The sequence below is a fragment of the Astatotilapia calliptera genome, chromosome 1, assembly GCF_964374335.1.
Source record: "Astatotilapia calliptera chromosome 1, fAstCal68.1, whole genome shotgun sequence".
Lineage (NCBI taxonomy): Eukaryota > Metazoa > Chordata > Actinopteri > Cichliformes > Cichlidae > Astatotilapia > Astatotilapia calliptera.
The window spans coordinates 21,433,504-21,456,281 of record NC_137422.1 but is presented as its reverse complement, the minus strand read 5'-3'; the positions used below and the strand labels follow the sequence as shown (position 1 = coordinate 21,456,281).

At 42.8% G+C, this 22,778-nt stretch overlaps 1 protein-coding gene across 4 annotated transcripts in view; it reads left to right on the top strand.

Moving 5' to 3' along the window:
- sbf2 (SET binding factor 2) overlaps nt 1-22,778 on the top strand; it is a 106,586-nt gene that overhangs the window by 76,424 nt on the left and 7,384 nt on the right. For 2 of the 4 annotated variants that reach the window (XM_026167752.2, XM_026167761.2), the window contains 16 exons: nt 171-244; nt 4,728-4,923; nt 5,747-5,874; nt 6,960-7,135; nt 7,272-7,405; nt 7,502-7,703; nt 7,953-8,149; nt 8,337-8,477; nt 9,996-10,079; nt 11,103-11,177; nt 13,515-13,693; nt 15,272-15,448; nt 15,888-15,989; nt 19,356-19,541; nt 20,575-20,701; nt 21,011-21,138. In XM_026167752.2, coding sequence (XP_026023537.1) covers nt 171-244; nt 4,728-4,923; nt 5,747-5,874; nt 6,960-7,135; nt 7,272-7,405; nt 7,502-7,703; nt 7,953-8,149; nt 8,337-8,477; nt 9,996-10,079; nt 11,103-11,177; nt 13,515-13,693; nt 15,272-15,448; nt 15,888-15,989; nt 19,356-19,541; nt 20,575-20,701; nt 21,011-21,138 — 2,306 coding nt within the window. The remainder of the gene's footprint in view (nt 1-170; nt 245-4,727; nt 4,924-5,746; nt 5,875-6,959; nt 7,136-7,271; nt 7,406-7,501; nt 7,704-7,952; nt 8,150-8,336; nt 8,478-9,995; nt 10,080-11,102; nt 11,178-13,514; nt 13,694-15,271; nt 15,449-15,887; nt 15,990-19,355; nt 19,542-20,574; nt 20,702-21,010; nt 21,139-22,778) is intronic. The other 2 variants (XM_026167769.2, XM_080298352.1) reach the window with 1 other exon arrangement.

Here is a 22,778-nt window from a genome sequence, read left to right as displayed (position 1 = left end):
TGGCATGTCAAAACCTGTAAATACACATCCTGATAGAAAGCACACACGTGTGTGTGTGTGTGTGTGTGTGTGTGTGTGTGTGTGTGTGTGTGTGTGTGTGTGTGTGTGTGTGTGTGTGTGTGTGTGTGTGTGTGTACACATGGTAACTGACCCCAGCTTCTGACCTACAGGCATTGTAGCTATGCAGATTGAGGCGCTGGAGGCGGTTCACCGCGAGAGCAGGAGGTTACCTCCTATTCAGAAGGTGAGTGCTGTTTCTCACTAAGCTGCTGGGACTCTATGCTACATAGACCCAGCAGCTGTATATACAGTATTTATGCAGCTACATTCACATGAAAAAGTCTTCAAATGATTAAAACTAAATACACTTTTACTGCCTCCATAGGAATTAGGAGGGTAAACAGCAGCCAGATGCTGCTAATCAAATGCACTTGATTAATTGATCATCAGCAGTTGATTCAGACAAAGCAATGCTCAGAGAGAGTGCAAAAGACCCAAGAGCTACAGCTCACACTGTGCAGGCCTTAGTTAGCACATTCAAAGTTAATGACAGTACAATTAGGGGGGAAAACTGATCAAGTAGTTTCCAGGAGAAAGCCTAGAGTCATCTGTCTAATAGCCAAGCCTTAGATCAATTGGGGCAGACCTTTTTTTTAGATCCAATTCATTCCATTTATAATAATAACCTATAGAGAACTTGACCCATATTATTGCAAGTTACTACAAATGGGTGAGGAGTCCACTGGTAACACACTTAAAAATTCGCTTTCATAGTTTGTTAATTTAAGTTTTCATCACATACTTATCATCTAACAACAGGCGCAAGCTAAAAGTTATATTCCAAAAGAACTCGTTGAACAGGCAAATATGAAAAAGCAGATCACATCTGAGGCATCTGGTTCTATGTCATAGACTGTATTTAAAAGATGGGTATAGCCTTCCTTAAATCCTGCAGTTTCACCACTGGCCAGCAGGGGGTGAATCTTTTGATTGCAAAATAAAATCAAATTGTACAAAAGTCTATCGACTGCTACTTGTTTAAGACCTCAGTAAACACTTTCCTGATGGCGTGTCTGGTTTCTTAGTGAGCTCTGCCCCGCCATGGTTAATAGCTGACGTCACTATGGCTGTAGCTCAGGAGGTAGAGGAGGTCATCTACTGATCGGAAGGTTGGTGGTTTGATCCCTGGCTCCCCCGCTCTGCATGCCAAATATCCTTGAGCAAGATACTAACCCCATGTTGCTTTCCGATGCATCCATCAGGGTATGAATGTGCGTGAATGTTAGCTAGAAAGCGCTTAAAAGCATAGAAGAAAGTGCTTGTGTGAATGGGTGAGAGAATCAGTCCATTTACCATTTACTGTGGCGATGGTTATATTTTATATATATACTCTATGCTTTATTGATAACTGAGAAAAATAAATCTGGATTACTTGACATAATGCTTCCATCCATCCAGTCCATTGTCCTCCTCCGCTTATCTAAATCGGGGTTACAGAGGGGAGCATGCTATAGCTGAAACAGGATGAAAGGTCTTCAGTCTGTGCAGAGCTAACACAGACAACCACAGACTAATTTTAAACACTGTATTCTTCTGCACTGTTGACTTAATGAAGACTTTTACTCATGTCTCTTAGTTTAGTCCACGTGCTCAGTTTGGTCTGGTTTGCTGCAACTCTGCATCCAGCTAATGTCATCCAGTGTTTTCCAGATATCATCACGCTTTCATATTTTACCACTTAGTCTTTTGGACCTCGCTCTACCACACGCCTGCCAGCTTTTGATAAATCACACAATTATACATGCATTAAAACATTATGCCAATGCTGCTTAGGGAGCAACCTGGACACAGCGGAGAGCTGTCTGTCTGCTGCAGCTTTTGGTTAGCTACTCACATGTTTATGTGTCGGATAAGGCTTCCATCTTGGGCTGCGAGCATCATGCCAAAACATGCTGAAAGTGTGTAAACAACACCGACTCTGGCTTTGTGACAAGTCTGAATAGTAGTAATGGCAGCAATAACCCTAAAGAAGGAAAGCAGTGCATGCTTTTAAGGTGCAGCAACAATAAGCAGCCGAGCTCGCAGCAGTAATGAGGTGCAGAGGGACTTTCTTCTTGGTCTCGCTGTTCATTCGAGGACAAGAAGCTATTATCTCCTGGCTGGAGCTTCGTTCCCACAGGTCAGCTGTGGCCTTAATGGGAAATGTTGTGAATGATCTAACGTCCCTCCTCGTGCACATTTGTGACAATGGAACAACTGAGTGTTTCTGCTGACTGTGGAGGCCAGAAGGAGCCGAAGCAGCGCAGGGTGCAGACCTGACTGTTGACTTACAGTGGGGCAAAAAAGTATTTAGTCAGCCACCGATTGTGCAAGTTCCCCCACCTAAAATGATGACAGAGGTCAGTAATTTGCACCAGAGGTACACTTCAACTGTGAGAGACAGAATGTGAAAAAAAATCCATGAATCCACATGGTAGGATTTGTAAAGAATTTATTCGTAAATCAGGGTGGAAAATAAGTATTTGGTCAATAACAAAAATACAACTCAATACTTTGTAACATAACCTTTGTTGGCAATAACAGAGGTCAAACGTTTACTATAGGTCTTTACCAGGTTTGCACACACAGTAGCTGGTATTTTGGCCCATTCCTCCATGCAGATCTTCTCGAGAGCAGTGATGTTTTGGGGCTGTCGCCGAGCAACACGGACTTTCAACTCCCGCCACAGATTTTCTATGGGGTTGAGGTCTGGAGACTGGATAGGCCACTCCAGGACTTTCAAATGCTTCTTACGGAGCCACTCCTTTGTTGCCCGGGCGGTGTGTTTTGGATCATTGTCATGTTGGAAGACCCAGCCTCGTTTCATCTTCAAAGTTCTCACTGATGGAAGGAGGTTTTGGCTCAAAATCTCACGATACATGGCCCCATTCATTCTGTCCTTAACACGGATCAGTCGTCCTGTCCCCTTGGCAGAAAAACAGCCCCATAGCATGATGTTTCCACCCCCATGCTTCACAGTAGGTATGGTGTTCTTGGGATGCAACTCAGTATTCTTCTTCCTCCAAACACGACGAGTTGAGTTTATACCAAAAAGTTCTACTTTGGTTTCATCTGACCACATGACATTCTCCCAATCCTCTGCTGTATCATCCATGTGCTCTCTGGCAAACTTCAGACGGGCTGGACATGCACTGGCTTCAGCAGTGGAACACGTCTGGCACTGCGGGATTTGATTCCCTGCCGTTGAAGTGTGTTACTGATGGTGACCTTTGTTACTTTGGTCCCAGCTCTCTGCAGGTCATTCACCAGGTCCCCCCGTGTGGTTCTGGGATCTTTGCTCACCGTTGTCATGATCATTTTGACCCCACGGGATGAGATCTTGCGTGGAGCCCCAGATCGAGGGAGATTATCAGTGGTCTTGTATGTCTTCCATTTTCTGATGATTGCTCCCACAGTTGATTTTTTCACACCAAGCTGCTTGCCTATTGTAGATTCACTCTTCCCAGTCTGGTGCAGGTCTACAATACTTTTCCTGGTGTCCTTCGAAAGCTCTTTGGTCTTGGCCATGGCGGAGTTTGGAGTCTGACTGTTTGAGGCTGTGGACAGGTGTCTTTTATACAGATGATGAGTTCAAACAGGTGCCATTCATACAGGTAACGAGTGGGGGACAGAAAAGCTTCTTACAGAAGACGTTACAGGTCTGTGAGAGCCAGAGATTTTCCTTGTTTGAGGTGACCAAATACTTATTTTCCACCCTAATTTATGAATAAATTCTTTACAAATCCTACCATGTGGATTCATGGATTTTTTTTTTCACATTCTGTCTCTCACAGTTGAAGTGTACCTCTGGTGCAAATTACTGACCTCTGTCATCATTTTAGGTGGGGGAACTTGCACAATCGGTGGCTGACTAAATACTTTTTTGCCCCACTGTATAGTAGATACTGCTTTAGTAGATACTCGGCAGCCAGTTAATTATCAAGCAAATTGCGAAACAAAGACATGAGTCAGTTGCATGCGTCTTTGGGAAAGCGAGTTTAAACCGAAACTAATTTCAGCCATTGCAGCTGAATCAGCATTCGCACAAAAATGTAAGGTATTTACTGTTAAAAGACGCCGCTTATACAAGTATGTGTTCCAACGTAACATTACTGCACCTTTTTATTGTTGTTGTTTTTTATTGCAAAATGATTAAAAGAGGGAACAGAATGTACTGTGTATCAGCTGCTTTTTGAATTATATGATTACAAAGGTCTGTTGTGATGCACTTTTTTTCACCTATAGAACATCAGTCAGTTTCCAGATGTTGAGGACATAAAGTGAAAACCAGTCCTTACTCGGTTCAGTGAGCTGCATAAAACAGAAACATTTTCACTTAAAAAGTAGATCATGAGTTTTTCAGGAGAGTAGAAATGGTAAATTGGCCTCCGCAGAGAGTAGGAATTTGTTTTTGTTGGATGTTTAATTTCTGAACGCCGTTTGATGACTAGTGTGCTTGCAAGATGTGTGGGGTGTTTTTTCTTTTTTATTCAATGATGACGTTTGTGCGTAGCTTAAGTTTGTCCAAGAAATTCATGCGGTGCTGTGATTTGACATTATGAAGACAAATTGATTTCAGTGACGCACATGCGCTTAATTTTGAGCACCTTGTTGTCAATGAAAAATGTCTAAATTGGATCTCGCATGTGTTTGTAGACGTGATGGGTTATTATGCTTTTACCTTTCAGCCTAAGATTCTGCGTCCAGCGCTGCTTCCTGGAGAAGAGTTGGTTGCGGAGGGGCTGCGGGTGCTTCTGGACCCCAATGGCAGGGAGGAGGCCACAGGGGGCCTCCTTGGGGGCCCGCACATCTTGCCAGCAGAGGGAGCTCTGTTTCTCACCACGTACCGCGTCATCTTTAAAGGCATCCCACATGATCCACTGGGTGAGTACAAAAACAGTCTCAATAAAATGGAAAAATACTCATATGTTTTGTTTTTATTGGCTAATTTTCAGTGTTAAACTAAAAAAGCAAAAGTCTGTTTTGTCAGTAAGGGGCATCGGATACTAACCCAAATCCTGATGAGTTGAGACGCTGTTTAAAATGTAAGCAGAATGCAGTGATTTACAAATTTCTTAATCTCGTATTTTAATCACAACAGAACATAAAAAAACATCAAATGTTTAAAAAGACTGAATCTGAATTTGATGGCAGCAACATGTCTCAAGAAATCGCTGTGTAGCATCCACTCTTCTTTTAACCACAGAGCATTGAGGCAACTGTTGTGGTGATTCATTGGTATATAAATAAAACTGAACTGAATCTAATTGAATCCATAAATGTCTGGGAACTGAGGAGAGCAGCTCCTGAACTTTTGGAAGAGGAATGTTGTCCCATTGTTGTCTGATATAACCTTCTAGCTGCTCAGCAGTCCTGGGTCTTCTTTGTCTTCTTTCATTTGATGATGCACCAAATGTTTTCACTTGGTGAAAGGTCTGGACTGCAGGCAAGCCAGTTCAGCACACACGTCTTTTACCATGAAGCCATGTTTTTGTAATAGAAGCAGTTTAGTGTTCCCTGAAAAATATGTACTCTGGATCGGAGCATATGTTGCTCTAAAACCTGTATATACCTTTCAGCACGGATGGCACCTGTCCAGATATGTTAGCTGCCATCGGCATTAATGCACCTGAGGGACTGAACATCATGGGCATGCAGTATTGGGGTTGTATGTATAATAACAAGATGCTGGTGTGTTTGTATGCAGTGGGGGAGCAGGCAGTGATCAGAGCTTTCCCAGTGTCCACTCTGACCAAAGAGAAGAAGATCAGCATCCAGAACCAGCTGCAGCAGAACATGCAGGAAGGCCTGCAGCTCCGCTCTGCAACGTTTCAGGTAGACACTGAAGCACGCTTCTCTCAAATTAGCATGAATACACGATGTTCAATTGCTTGGTTGGGAGAGGATGAAGCCTGAAGCTTAATATGTGGTACTCAAATATTATTTCACATTATTTTATGAACTGGATCTCGTTCGTTACTCGGTGAGCTGCAAAAGATTCTAAAAAAAAAAAGAAGCACATCACAAACTAAAAGATTGGACAACTAATTACACCGTAACATTCGGTGTGGCACATCATTATAATTTTCAGCCAAGCATGTGTTTTTACTCTTTGGATGTACCGTTGTAAAAATTTTATGGCTCATTCCTGTCTTTTTACTGCCAGGGATGATGGAAGTGAGTGCGGGTCACTTGAGTTGTGTGGCCATCTCTACAGTTTTTATTGTGCTGTTCTGTGCGTGTACGTGTCTGTGCAGAAACCATATGTGGGCAGATTGGTACAGATGAGCAAATCTCTTAAATCAACTTGCCGAAGTGCGTCACGATGCCCCACCGTATAAAAAACACTGTGACATCATCCATTGATTGGTTTGTGGTGGCATGCATTTTTGGTCTTTTGGCATTTTGTTCTGTGTTGGAGCCAGAAGTCACCAGATATGTATGAGAAGTTAAATAACTCTCCGTAGCTTGGTTATCAAAGTGCAATTACAGTTAATTAGTGCTAAATAATAAAATTTTATTCACCAAAACTAAAGCACAACTTCTGGGGTGGATTCTTAGTTCAAGTAAACACACAGCAGTCCGTATTATGTGTAAGATTATGTATTTAAAATGGCCCCAAAGGCACAAACAGCACAAACATGGTCTAGAGGTTAAGTGCACTGACTGAACTTAGGTCAGATTAGTGTCATTGTCACTCTTTCCTCGTGAGTTTATGGTCTCAGTTGCTCGTTTTACCTCTTTTTTTTAATACAACCTGAAGTTCTTCTTGTAAATTGAGGTCCTTGTTGGAGTAAACATAAATGATAAAGCAGCATTTTTTGCTTCATTTTTCACCGTTGCAGTTTGCACTTGAAATGCTGTATTTGAATCGTTGCTTGTGTGATTAAGCAGTCTGTTTAACCAACTGTCTTTTGCAGCTGATTAAAGTGGCTTTTGATGAGGAGGTGAGCTCAGAGATGGTGGAGATCTTCAGGAAGCACCTGCAGAGAATCCGCTACCCACAGTCCATCTTCAGCTCCTTTGCATTTGCTGCAGGACAAACAGCACCTCAGCTAATCCTTCCAAAGCAAAAAGAGAGAAACACTGGGTTCAGGTTTGTAGTGCGTGCCAGCTCACCGAGCGTTGTTTCCGTGCATGAATCACACAGTCTCACACATGGTTATCTGAGATATTGTTATGAGTGGGTTTTGATGCCACAGTAAATCATTTCTGCTCTGTACTCCTCGCAGAACACTGTCAAAGACGATTGTCAAGGGAGCAAAGAGGGCTGGAAAGATCACCATGGGCCGAGGTAGCCAGCCCTCGCTGAAGAAGAATGACAGAGGCAGCAGAATGACCTGGCATGAAGATGACGATATTTCAAGTGAGAAGCGACATATTTTAATGTGGTGACTTTTGGACGTGGAAGAATGGGAAAGGGGGGAAAAACAAACTGAAGAAAATGCTGTTTGTGTTGTAGTATCGGACGATGGTGAGCCGCCACCCAGCAGCACTTTGAGAGCTTCGGAGAAGTCCACCATGGAGCAGCTTGTGGAGCAGTCGTGCTTCCGTGACTACCAGCGTCTGGGAATGGGCACCATCACCGCCAACTCGTCCCGCTCCAAGTCCGGCGAGCAGTTCAGGATCACGGCCGTGAACAGACTCTACTCGCTGTGCCGCAGGTACACCGCCTCTCGCCTAGAGGTTGTCTTATTTACCCTACATGTGCTGATGTCACCGATTTCATAAGTAGGCAAGCCTGAGAATCTCAAAAGGCCTGCGGAGGGGATGTTTGACTGAATTATTGTTCTTATCTGTGTGCAAAAACACAAACTTCTGCAGGAGGCTTTTTAATTGCGGTCATATTTGTGTGGCTTTGCAGCAGCTCACCGATGTTAGACAGATGTTAACACTTTCTCTCTCTGTGACAGCTACCCGGGACTGCTGGTTGTTCCTCAGGCTGTACAGGACAGCGGTTTACACAAAGTAGCCCGTTGCTTCAGACACAACCGTCTGCCTGTTGTGTGCTGGAAACACCCGCGCACCAAAGCCGTTCTGCTCCGCTCAGGAGGCTTTCATGGCAAGAGTGTAGTGGGGCTGTTCAAGTCACAGAACCCGTCCTCAACAGGTGTGCTTACGTGCTGACAGGCACAGATGTTCTGTTTGTAAATGATTACAGGTTTTCTGATGAAGCAACTAGTGGAAAAAAGAAAAATTTTAATGTTCATATAAATCTTCCTTATAAAACTTATCACAAAGTCTGTTATTCAAACAGCTTTTATTATAGAAGTCATTCACTTTTTTTCTCTTTTTAGCCCCTGCCTCATCCTCAGATTCATCCAGTAGTCTTGAACAGGAGAAGTACCTGCAGGCTATTCTGGACTCCATCCCGATCTACTTTAAAATGAATGGAAACAACACCCTGACCAACCGCTCCCTGATAGGCCTCTCGCCAGGTACACTTCAAAAAGATTGTAATGTTCACTGTATATTTTATGTCTCACAAACACCATAAAGGTTCATAATGATTCGTGTTGGTATTTGTTAAAATGCATCTCCTACTTTCTGTCCACTGTGCTGATGGTAGACCCAGTCCCAGTTATGCCGTGGTTTGCATGTTTTATTCTTAATGTATTTTTCAGCCCACATTTTCATCAATTTTAGAACCAAAGAATAGTATATTGACCATTTCCATGGGAAGAAATTAGTGGTAGCTATAATCTGTGAACTCTATCTGAGAACTATCTTTACATTTTTTTGAGGTAGCTCCTTTCATCACCACGGACTCACTGGTTCCAACTTTTAGGCCGAACATTCCTGTGGTTTCACAATTTTAAGATTGGCAACAGCGAGGCTTTTTCAAACTTCTCTCAGTATTCTCAGTGATGTGAGAATCTGACTCCTTTTCCTGTTTCAGTCTCTGACTTAGTGGAGACAAAATGCTTCTGTTCTTTTGATTTCTGAGCCTTAAATCTTCGTCGTAAGTCAAACACCGACGACGTCTCTCTCATTCCATTTTCCCACAAAGGCACACCCATGATCTGTGCCGAGTGCCTGAAATGAGGACATGTACAATAAATGGACGGCTGCCATCAGTGTTATCAGTGAACGTTAAAGGCTGTTGGTCAAACTGTAGGGCATGAGAAAGAGCACAACCTTTTACTCGGGTTGTGGCTGACCTCCACCATCAAGTCGTGTAAATCTCCAGTAAATCCAACTTGCAAAAATTGGTTGCTACCTTATATCAGACAACTTTACAGTATGCCGCTTTACAGCGTTTATTGCTCCGTTACACTGACCATAATTGTACTACAATTTTTTTTTCTTGGGGCGGGGGGAACAAGTTCGTTTCAAAAGGGACAAGAGGCCATGCAGAGTTCACGTCTTCAGAAAAACTGCAGACTTGCACTCCACAAAGTTATTTTAGTTTTCTGCGGCTCTGTGTGTTTTTTTCTCAGGTAGTCATTCTCTTCCTTTCTGTGTTCGCTCTGGTCAGCAGTTATTTTTTTACCACCTTATCTTTGTGTGTGTATGAGTGCAATAGGGGAGAGTGACTGTATGGGAGCATTACAGAGTGTGATATTTATTGAAATTAAGAAGGAAATTTTGTACAATGAAAGGTTGTGTAAGAATCAAAGGACAGCCTGAGGTCACTGACCACACAATCCATCTCCTCTGACTTCACCTCCTTCTGCCTGTATCCTGAATAAACTCTATACACACACACGCACACACACACACAAGCACAAATCCTGTGCATGCTTACGATTTAACTGAATTTTCATGTGTTTAAATAACCCGGGTCACATTGATGGTTCTTAATGGGAAAACTGGGATTTAAGTCTGATCAAAAGTTGCTACAATGAGTGATCCTAAAATCAAATTTGATTTAGTTTCTTAGATCTCACTCGTGTCTCACTGTTTACTCCGTGTGTTTGTAATGGACACCTGTGTGCTGTGTGAATGTTTTCCAGGCAGTGAAAGGAGAATATCCAGGATGCCAAAGATGGCTCCTGTCCATTTAGACATCCCATTCTCAAACAGCTTTACTCGAGGAGGTGAGTGGTTTTCTCTGTTTCCTGCTTGGCACTTCATGTGCGTCCTTGCTGCCTGGTGAAATATGAAACACCAGAACTGTTACAATTACATAGTTATTTGAAAGAAAGTGAGCAAACAGGGATTTGTGCTTTCTGCATCTCTTCAGACACACCATACTTTAAGGAGTTGTGATTACAGCGTACATTATGAGTGTTGGGTAACCTCTGAAGCATTACTCCCCAGACTGAAAGCATCAAGCAGCTATTTGCTGGTTATCTTTGGGGCCATCTGTACCTTATAGCTATAAACGTGCATCCAATTTCAACTTCAAGAAATATAATTATGTGAAATTTAAGGATTTATATCTCATAAGAGAAACTTGGGGCTACATTAACTGCATTAACTGTGACCCGTATTTCTTGCCACGTTAGCATTATTGTAACTTATCAAATAAAAGCTTAATGTACCGTCAAAGCTGACACATCGCGATGAGTGCTCGAACTGGAATGTGATTTCTTGAAAACAAAGTGTCCGACGTGTTAGTCAGATGAAGGTCAAATATTTTAAGGCGTCGCTGAAACTGTGAGTCATCTTTTTTTTTTCTTTTTTTTTTGTACCGGTAAATGCCCTAAAAGGATGACACAGGGTTTTACTTAACCCATCGCTATGTAACGCTATGTAACGTCTTCTCTTAAGATCCAGAGGATTTGCCATGCAAAACTGTGCCTTGAACTTCATGTGAATTTAATTACTGTTTTATTTGCATGTGTTATCTGCAAAAGCCCCAAAAAACAAGCTTAAATACGACCCTTTTGTCTTCACGCCATCATTTATAACCAAACCACAAACAATCTTATTCATGCATGCAACCATCATTCACTCGATCATTCGGAATAAATAATAGCCGATCCTCATTTGCATGTTTTAGTCTGTAATCTGAAATCTTTGGTAGGGTTGGTGGTCGTGTTGGTTCATTTGATGTTGACGTGATTTGTGTTTTCCATACCCCCTCGCCCTGTCTCCTCGACAAAACATCCACCCAGTGCTTGAGTACAGAGATAAACTGTTCACTCACTCAAACCAAAAGCCTGCCAGTAAGGAGAAAATCCCCAATCAAGGTATAGTGATATTGTTCCTTCTCTCCTCTGCCAGCACTCATAACAGCACCTCTCGTCTTCTTTAACACTCCTAACCTACGCAAATGCTCACTAACCGCGCCGAGGGTCACAGTGCACTGTGCTGCAAATGCCTCACAAAGACCTTCTGGGACGCAGTGCTAATCTTCACTGACTTTGTGGGCGCTCCTCTGGGAGCTGTGGTTTTTCACAAACCGAAGTGGTGGCTCTAATGTGGTCTTTTCCATTGTTAATGTGTTGGCTCAGCAGGACTAACTGTGGTCAGTCAGCGGCAAGTTAAGGCTGGGGGGGGTGAGCTGTTTGTTATGGCACAACAAATCGTGAATCACACAAAATGAGGCCCCTGCGATCCTGCAGTGTAATAAAGACAGCTTGAATATTCTGTAAGCCTGACTCAAAGGAGTAGGATTTAGTTGACGAGTAAAGATCTGAGATGACAATTCTTAGATATTTTGCATGTTTAGACAAGTGGTGTGTGAGCAACTAGTTATGTGTAGTTTTAATTGGAATAAAGTGCGCTTATATAGAATAAATATGGAGTTAATGATGGTTTTTATGCTTTTCTCTCCAAATTTGAGCACAACATCATACAGCAGGGGTGTCAAACATAAGGTCCGGATTAAAAATCCAATCCAGCCCATTCAATGGTTTTGAAAAATTACATTAAAATTAAATGACAGAAAAGACCCTGTCGCTATCTGATACAGAAATATCATTTCGTTTTTGTCACAATAGGCTCACATTTTTTTAAAAGAGGGCATTTTCTGTGAATTAACAAAAAGTTTCTGTTTAATAATTGAGAGGGCTTTCTGGGACCTACCAGAAGTTTTTCTGTAATTTCGCACAATTACTTCTTAGTAAATAAATAAGCGCTCGTTTTCTACAGCAGCATTTCTTCATAACTCTTAGACGTAGTGTTGAACTTGCAGTTCTTTTATCTCACATTAAGATACCTCAGGGATTAAATGCGTAGTTAAACATCTTTACACTGAAAGGAAGGAGAATTTCACAGGTCTGACCCACTTTAGATCGAAGTATGTGGCCCGCAATCTAAAGTGATTTTGACAATCCCTGCTTACAAACACCTGGAAATCCACCGCCAACGGCAGCAGTGGCCAATATTTTGGGGCTTCCTATTCTGTGCTCATTTTGTTATTTTCGAACATATAAAATAAACTAAATCTAATTAAAGTAAAATCATTTTGTCAGTGGAGCTCAGACTGTAATGGCCCTTGCTTGCGTATGAAAATGCACAATCTGTTTACAGGGTTTACATCTGAACATCTGGGCTGTATTCATTCATTCATGTTTAGTAGTATTTACTAAGATTTAAGATTTCCATCACCTTCTGTCTGCTGGTCAAATCTGTGCTCGTAGTTCTGGGCGACCAGAGTCAAAACGAGCTAGCCGCGTCAAGGACAAGAGCAGTACTTTTTATTACGTTTCATCTTCAGCCTGGAAAAATAATCATTTAGAATTACTGTTCTAACTTTGGGCAAAGCTTATTTAACTGCAGCTTAATGAGGAGACATTTTTAAGATGGGTATTCAAATAGAAATTAACTTTTATTTTTCACTAATTTGATTCAAAAAGTTGCCAAGCAGACTATCTGGAAACTATTACATTTCAGAAGTGACCACCCCAGCAGTGGTGATGACGTGGTTTGATTTCCTGTTTGTCTCTCAATCATAAAAGGTCTAACCAACAGTCAGCAGGTATGTCAGTCAGGTGGGAACAATTACATTGTTGATCTTGTCTGAAGGAAAAGAAAACGGACAGCTTGTGTTCGGTTTTCATTGTAAACTTTAATTACGAAGCCCGTCGGTTTAAACGTGCTGAATCGAGGCGTCGCTGAAACTTCACCAATTTATGCTCTTGTATAATTGACCCGGCTACAGCAGCTGACAGTTGTGGTTTGATAACTCCGCAAGTGCAACTGAAAAAGGCCTGAAAGTGATTATTGTGAAAAATCACGTCCTTCTGGCAGTGGTTCATGCTGCTTGGAAGGCGTTGCATGCTGTTTTCAGAGAAACACCATCTAGACTTGTTGACTTGCTAAAAATTCCAGCAACTTCTGCTTCTAATATCCCAGCACATCCGACTCTCAGAGCAGTCGCTTTGTTCATGGACTGAAAGGAATGAAGGTGTTTACATAATAGCCGTTGTACTGCTGTGCATGTAAACGTAGCTCGCATGTCATGCGCTGTTCATCATTCGGTCTTAGTTTGTTTGACAGCATGTGTACATCTCTGGCATTCGAACTAGCCGGCTCATGCGTGTGTGTGTGTGACTTCTGTTCGCGTGTGTGTGTGTTTGCAGGCATGTGGGCCAGCCTGCGCTCCAGCAGCAGACTCGGTCAGCATCCGCTGGCAGCCGACGTGGGTGCCAGACTAGCAGGGAAGGATCTGGCACCCCCTGCAGGGAGCCACAGTCTGCAGGCTCAACTCCTCAAACATCAAGCAGCCCTTTACATCTTCGGGGAAAAGTCACATCTAAGGGTGAGAATGCAAACAAAGCGGCCGGAGACTGAGAGGACATGTTTGCTATGAGTTGTTGTAGTATATCGTTTTATATTTGCACTCAGTGGCCTCTTTTATGAAACCTATAATGTTTCTTACACTGTCATATGTGTTAAATTATGTTTTATTGGTGGTGGTGTAGTAGATGTGTAAAGGGGTATAATGAAGTCCAGTAGAACACCACTTTTAACAGAGACCCAGCAGTCAAAATATAGTTAAATTAAACACTTCTGAGGCAACATAAATGTTGTAAAGTCTGTAGAGGTGGAGTTAATGGATGGTTCAGTGACGTAGACCATCACTGAACCATCTTTCACCTGTGATGCCACAAGTCTCTGTCAATAGTATTCGTGGCCGTTGATCAGAGATTTTGACAATGAGGCTGTGCTGTTTATAAGACTAAGGGGGATCTGCAGTCACACCGAAGTCACCTGGATGAGTGGATGAACAGTTTCTCTCACTGAAAACGCTTCGTTCACATGAACAGATTAACTTTCCTTACCTGGATTATTGAGCGTGCATCAAGACACGGGTTTTCTAGCTCATGCTACTTGCTGTAAAATGGATTTGTAAAACATTGCCGTTTGTCTGGAGTTTTCAGGCCAGGTTGTCTTGCACAGGAATAGTTTGATGTATCAAAGGATAATTGTTGGTTTAATTCATGTGGAATTATAAGGAGAAAGTCAAAAACTAGCACATCTGATGAAACGGTTTGTGTTTAAACTCACAGAAACACTTAATCTTATGCATTTATGCAGTTTTCACTTTTTTTAATCCAAGTGTGCTGATTCAGTGAAATAGTACCTTTGCTGGGATGACTCAATCAGTTTACCAAAAGCCTACAATTACAAAGACTCACCTGTGCCAGTACAACTTGTAATACAAAGCCTCTGAGAGGTGTGTTATAGTTTTGGCGTCCGATAGTCTGCTGGTGTTGTTTTTGGGTCCAAATGACGTAAATTTTGTCATCAGACGTTGAGCGTCTGTAACAGGAATGACTTCTCGCCCGTGGAGTGTGCAGCTACCCGTGTCCTTGTCTGCAATCTCTGCTTGGCTAGCTGTTCTTTCATCCATAAGACACAAGTAGAATGACTTCTGATCTGCAGGAGAAGCCACTGACGTCAGCACTGCTCCTCTCCTTTTAACAGTTACAGCATGCAAGAGGTTAAAGGCAAGTCTATAAATGCGAGGCGAAGTCCACCACAGTGCAGGACAGTGCACGAGTGCGTCACACAGTTCAGTTTGTTTCTCTATTTTTCATTCACGCATCAAGAAACATATTTCACACACCGTTGAAGCATGCCGAGGAGCCGTGTCGACTAAAAACATCTTGCGCTTCTGCAGTTTGCACGATTCGCAGTTTTATAATTCTTATCTATTACACACTGGGCTGCGCTCAGCACCTCAGTTCATCCACGGTCTGAAATGAGCCGTTTTATTTCCTTTAACTTTGATATAAAGGCAGCGTTTTTAGTGGCGTGCTGTATCTGTTTTTTGTACTTTGCGCACACTGTTGTATTTTTCTCTTAGTTGAAATTTACATTCCTCTGTCTGCAGGGCCTCCGAGTGGACTCCTCTCTGAACTGTGAGCTGGTGCCAGTGGACTTTGCAGACACACGGCAGGTGAAAGCTGCTTTTAAAAAACTGCTGAGGGCCTGTGCTCCAAGCGCCACCTCGTCGGACTCGGAGGACTCCTTCCTCAAAGCCTTGGAAGACTCCGAATGGATCCAGCAGGTAATGAAACACACAAAGCATGCCATTTTTATGATCTGCAAACAGACAGCATTCAGGTCTAGAAACCATCTGATCTAACGCGGGAGTCTGACTCTTAAAAGCGTGTGAGAATGACCCATCGGTCCACTCTTTCTCTTCATCCTGTGTATCAGATTCACATAATGGATAAATTATGTGAATCCTCTCTGAAGCCATTTTCCCAAGAGAAACAGATTTACAGCGATGCAGTGGGAGGAGACCCCTTATCTTGCTGTTTATCTGATTGACCCCCAGCGGCCTTAAATTGAACATATTCCACACGGTTGACAAATACTATCTGTGAGAAACAAGAAGGCAGTCTACTGGCAGACCAAACATGGCAGTATATGCACAGAGAGGATAAATGTTGGGTCTGTGTTTAGCATATTTGTTCACATGCACATATGTTGGCCTCCCGCAGCTTCAGAAGATCCTGCAGCTGGCGCTGTTTCTGGTGGAGCTTATGGACAGTGGCTCATCTGTTCTGCTCAGCCTGGAGGACGGCTGGGACATTACCACACAAGTGAGAAAAATGCACCAACGCCATTCATAAAAAATACATAAAGAAAACGGGACAGATGTGAAGAAGGGCAAAATATCCAGAGGGAGGTTTAAAACGGTGCAAGATTTGTCCTTTAGGTATTTTTCCACACATATAGATTTTCTAGATACAAACTGGAGTTTAAAAAGTTGTTATTAAAGTTTAATTACTAACAGAAAATAGGTTACAGTTTACTTTATTATGAGTAACTTTTAACATTTGTTTGCAAGTGTAGTGGGTTACATATTTGCCCAACCAGTGAAAGATCCCCATCAGGAAGGGCGTCTGGGGTAAAAACTCTCATTATCAGCCCTCATCTGCACTAAAGTGGGGACAAAGTGTTCAGCGAGGATGAAAAGAAACGCAGAAATGCAAACTCATAGGTGTAAAAAGGATCCAGATGCAGCCGCACAGTCATTCAACCGCTAAACACAGGGCGGGTATTTTGAATGCCATCAACCCTTCTGCAATCACGGCAAACTAGAGATCATTCAAAAGTACTACTTATAATCTCAATTCATATTCTGAATGGACTCATTCTAATTTAGCGTTTTTCTACTCCACCTGAGTGCTCTACTCAAAGCACTTTACACAGCTGAGCTATTAATTCAGTGTGTTTTGCAATATTACGGCAGTGTTGTCTCTTTGACTCTGATGAACAAAGTGCTTCAGAGCTTTGGAGTATCCTTTTTAAAAAGAGGCTAAATGTGAGGGGGAGAGGGTACCTCTGAACTTCTTATGTATCTCCTGCTGTCATTCTAGACTCACAAATTAAGACTGAAAGCAAAAAAACACGTTTTGTAACACTTAAATGTGATTTTTGGACATTGATCACATTTTTAAGGATTCCCCACGGACACCCACGGCATCCGTTCAGACTGCACCTGCTTCTTCTGGCCGTTTCACTCAGTTTACTGACTGGTGATCCGACTGTGTTGATAAAGTGAAAATGTTTGAAGTCTCGAGGCCTTATGTCATTGATTTGTGCTGATTTAATTCATGAAAACTCATAGTTTGTTTAGATCCTGATCAATTCTCGGTGTCCGTTCGCTTCTAAACTTTGCTTTTCTTCACATATTTGCTCTCTGAGCTCATATTTTCCATGCTGACCTGCTAAAGTGCACATGTATGGTGTTGCAAGTGTGTGTCCCTCAGATGTGTTTATGGGGTTTGTGCAGCCCTGAGCTGCTGTTTAAAAGTATAATTTGTGGATCCCTTACGTGTTCGGCCCAGAGCATCTTTCTCCACGGGCCACCGGCTCCAACTCGCCAGGTCCAGATCGACCCGCACAGCCAAATGGGCTCCATATGCTCTGGCTCTCCTGCCATGGACCATAGACACCCAGCAGGCAGGATGCAGAACCATCCTCGCTGCCTTTCTGAATGCTTCTTTCTTTTTTTCGGTTTCTTCTTCCTGTCTTCTGCCATTCTGCCTTTATACGCTCTCCCCTCTTATTCCGCGCTCGCTTTTTAAATCCACTCTTCAGTCTGCTGCAGGGGGGCTCATTTCATTGCTGGGTTGCGGGGGGCTTTTTCTACCACTCAGGGCTGGATGTTCTTGTAAACCCACGGGGAAACCATACACTGTTCTTCCCGCTCATTCCACACGCGTCAGGGCTCATTAGCCGTCTTGGAGAAGACGCGGGCAGGGAAGTGGGCCAACCAGATTGCATGTGTAGACAAGCGATTCTCAACTGGTGTTTCGTGGAGTGAGCTCAAGTGTGCCTGAAGCTCCAGCGTTATATAAATGTTATTGATAGCAGATGATCATTTTAACATTGCACTGTCAGATGAAGGGTCATTTTTAGATTGCATTTAGCTTTTTTAGGGGGGGATAGAAAGCAAAATCATGCCATCCAGATTTCTTTTTTTAAACTAAAGTGTGTTAAATTGCAACCATCCATGACAAGTGGAAAAAACTAACGATATGCACAGATGTGGTGAAACAGCTGCCACTTTCCTTTAGTGATAAGATGTTTCAACATCTAATTTATCACAATGTAAGGGTTTTAAACTTATATATGATAAAAATATTAAATAAAAGTAGGTCGTGTTGTAGGTACTGGCAAATCAGGCACAGCATTAAAGCCATCAGGCGCCCTTCATGTCACCAGAACAACCCAAGATTAAAGGTGGGATCACCACTCAGACCTCCTTTATTAGTGTCTGTGGTGAGGCGCAGTGTCCTGCTAGAAGAGGCTGCAGTCATCGGGGAGGATGTTGTAGTGGGAGGTACCTGTTAAAGCAGCATACGAGTGAATGGGGGTTCCTCTCCTTTGTGGCTCATCAGTCTGTATGCTAGCAGATACAATAAACACAATAGAAATCTGAATTTTCATAGCTATACCTGTTTCTTTTACCTTCAGATTGTTCATTTCATAAATTCAACAAGGTACTGGTGATTTTGGTCCATATTGACATGATAGCATCACACACTTCCTGCAGATTTATCAGCTGCAGATCCATCCCGCTGGCATGAAGGGGCCAAAGTGCACTAAGAAAATTTCCTCCACACCATTAAATCACCAGCCTGAAGGCAAGGCAGGATGGATCCGTGCTTTCATGTTTTTACTGCAAAATTCAGACCCAATCGAGACATCGCACCAGGTCATGTTTTTCCAGTCTGAACTGTAGCTTTAGTTTCCTGTTCTTATCTGAGAGGAGCAGCACCTGGTGTGGTCTTCTGCTGCTGTAGCCACTCCACTTCGAAGTGTGAGGTGTTATATAAGGATGACCTTTTGCATGCCTTTGTTTTAACAGGCAGTTATTCGGGTTACTGTACATTATCACACGCTTCCACTTACTGAAGATTTTTCTCCTTTTGGAAAAATTCTCTGTAAACTCTTGAGATGGTCGTTTGGAAAACTCGCAGTAGATCAGCAGTTTCTGAAATACTCAGATCAACGTGTCTAACGGTAACAACTACGCTGCTCTGAGTCATTTAAAATACCCTTTCACCCACTTCCGATGCTCTGTTTGAACTTCAGCAGGGCATCTTTACTACATGCCTAAATGCACTGAGTTGCTGCCATATGATTGGCTGATGACATATTTGCATTTGTGTGTGAGATAAATTACATCGAGAGCACGATTCAATCAATCAATTTTTTTTACTTACTAAGAAAGGCTAAATGCATCTCACAAAACGTTCATAAAATGTGTTTTTTTCTCAATATTTCCAGAGGAGCAGCTCTGGCTGAGATGATAGAGCAGGTTGTCCACTAATCCCAGAGTTATCTGTGATGTGAACAACATGCTCTTACACTGCAGGGTGTTTGTTTGTTTCATTCAAGTTGAACTTGTGTATTGAGGGTTTTTCCTTAGCCAGCTTCTCTCTTCCTCTCGGCAGGTTGTGTCCTTGGTGCAGCTGCTGAGCGATCCTTTCTACCGGACTCTTGAGGGTTTTCAGGTCCTTTTGGAGAAAGAATGGTTGTCTTTCGGCCACAAGTTCAGCCAGAGGAGCAACCTGAGCCCCAGCAGCCAGGGTAGCGGCTTTACGCCCATCTTCCTCCAATTCCTGGACTGTGTGCACCAGGTGAGTCTCACTTCTGCCATAGGTACCACAGGTACGCTGAACCCTGATCTCTGCCCCTGCTACGTGACTCTTCTCCACTTTTCCCCTCATGACTGGATGTCATTCATTGCTTGTTCGTGAGCTCATCACACTCAAAGCGAACGATTCTGCTGTCAGTAACGGTGCATTGTTTTAGTTTAGCACTTTCCAACACGGGACGTGTAATCACAACAACATATTGGACCCGGGGAGTGAGCAGCGAGGCTGCTGCACAGATGGTCCATGAGTACAGTGATCAGCATTGAGCTGTATGTACGTGTTCACGTGTTTCGGCATTTCTTCACATTTTAGTGCTTGTTTACAGCCGCATGTGGAAGATTACAGTTTTGGGGATTGAGAGTCTCTAGGAAGGCTTGCGTGTGCTTTAGGATTTGGGGGAAGTGGGCTGGGGGGGAGAGGGGGCTCAAGTTAAGAATGAAACACACACACAGATGATTTCCGGAGAACCGGGTCTGTTCTGAAATACTAACTTTAGAGAGTGCAGTGGGGGTTTTTTGTGTCTCCTCGGGTCACACAGGCCCACTCCCATACACTTACATCAACACATAGTTTCTGCATTTGTCTTTTGAAACCGAAGGCTTGGCAGCTAAGACGGTTTGGCAGGAACCCGGGGGTCTGGAGCGCTATAAACGAGGGGTGAAGCAGGGGATTCGGACAAGAGCTCAAAATAGAAGTGCCTCATCTCCAAAACAGCTGTTGTTTTTGCCAGCAGACCCAGGTGGCCTCAAATTTTCGACACCGTGATTGGCCACCTCGCACCGCTTGATGGGAACCGTGGAGCAGCAGTCATGCTGGCTCAGTCTGGATTGTGTCTGACGGCAATGATATCACTGACCTTTGCCCTCACAGAGGCGGGAGAGGTTCTTTCCTGTTTCCGATTGGTCATTTATACACTGGATAGATGCGACGTCGCTACACGGGGACACGGTGCAGCTGTCGCCCACACGCTGACCTCCTTCTAACTGTCTTTATCCATCTTTTCATATCCTTGCAGATTTTGGAGCAGCATCCTCTGGAGTTTGAGTTTAATCAGTATTATCTGAAGTTCCTGGCTTATCATCACATCTCTAACCGCTTCAAGAACTTCCTGTTGGACTCTGACTACGAGCGCTTGGAACACGGTCAGTGTCCTTTAACCAGAGGGGATCTTTTATTTTCTTCTTCTCTAAAAATGCTTTGTTACACAGAATTATGAACCTATGGTGGTTTCCTTAACAGTCACAACAATTTTATTGATTTGAAAAGATTCTTGGCCCCTCTTCGTCAACACCACTTCCCTGGGTAGCAAGATTCTGGCTTTTCTGTCACTGTAAATAAAGGAAACTAGATCTCTGATATGAATGCACACAGCTACCCAGGAAGCTGTTACATCAGTCAAAACAGTAATGGCTTCACATCCTCGTCAGCTTATCCTGTGTGTTTTTTTGCAGGCTTGTTGTTTGAGGATAAGGGTGATAAGCAGGCCCGGAGAGGCATCTGTATCTGGGATTGCATCAACAGGATGCACCGGAGGAGTCCCATCTTCTTCAACTATCTGTACAGCCCCTCTGAGAATGAAGTGAGTGTTTCCTTCAAGTTTCTGTCCTTCACCTTAACCTATACATCAGGCAGCTATAGTTGATTCGTGCAGCTGTGGATCCAGAGAAGGATGTTTAGTAGCCAGAGCCTTCAGCATAAACATAACATGACTATGAGGACAGCAGTGTCACACACCTGCTCTCCTAAACTTCTGTTTGTGAAGGCCAACCAATCAGAAAAAGTGAAACTGGTCTTAAAAGAAGACGAGCACCGAGTGTAGGCTCATTTTGAACTATGAATCATTTAAAGTATTCGAGGAGGGTCCAGATATAAAAGCTGGATAGCTATAAAATATTTGATTAGGCTACTTAAAAATGTTCTCACCTTACTTTACCATGTAAATCTGGGGTGTCAAACAAACATTAGATAAACAATTAAATGCTTTTTTACTGTCTGCTATAGAAATGTATGCTTGTTACAATTGGTTTACATCAGAAACATACATAATTACAGGACAGTGTATGCATGAGCTAACAGAACTTTTTGTGTCAATTTGCACATTTATTTCTTACAATTTAAGCCCAAAGAGTCGTATTGACACGCTTTTCTTTAACATGTAAAAAAAAAATCTATTTGTTTGTTTGTATATAAAGATCAATGGGTTAAATGCGTAGTTAAAGTGCTTTACACCAAGAGAAAGGTGAGTTTCACTGGTCTGACCAATTTAAGATCAAAGTGGGCTGAATGTGAAGTAAAATGAGTTTGACACCCCTGATGTAAATGATCAGGATACTTCACCCACTGCAGGATAAAATACGGGTCAGTGATTCCTCTACCTCCACGTGGCATCACACAAACATTGCTCGAGGCTTATTTGCCGTATTGGATTGGATCGCAGCCACCAGTTGCTAGGGAACTGTGTATTCTCCAACTGGTTGGCAGCGGTTCCTGGAGCAGGTCATCCAAGGTTAGTGGTTCAATCCCTGGCTGCTCCAGTTTACATGCCAAAGCATTCTTGGGCAATGTACTGAACCCCGAGTTGCTCCCTATGCATTTATTGGAGTGTGTGTAAATATTAGATAGAAGGTACTTGGATGTCGAAAAAAGTGCTTGTATGAATGTGTGTGTAAATAAGATAAAGCATTGTTAGTGCTCATGTGCTGATAAAAAGCTCTGTAGAAGAACCAGTCCATTTAACACTTGACCATTTACTTTGACAGCAAACGTAAGCAAATCACCCTCAAATCTCAACTGCTTAGGTTGCTAACAGATTGCCACAATTGCCTGTAGTTTTTCATGTTTGTTTGCCAATAAACGTTAACTACTAGCCAAGCAAGCGTGATGCAAACAAGAAATGTTACATGGAACATGTTTTATATAGCACTTTATACAACTTGCCTCCTTTATTCAAGCACTTTTTAAGCCTAAGTGCTTTCTATCTAACAGTCACACTCCATTGAATGCATGTGAGATCAATTTGGGGTTCAGTATGGCCCCAGGAAACTTATTAATGCAGACTGGAGCAGAAACCAGGGATCAAACCACCAACAACCTTCCAATTAGTAGATGACCTGCTCTACCTCCTGAGCAACAGGTTTGCCTTCAAAGTAAAAGTTGCTCCTCAGTGCTGCAGCCAACATGTTTTTATATTGAAGTCAAATGGTCTCCATTCCTGGTTTG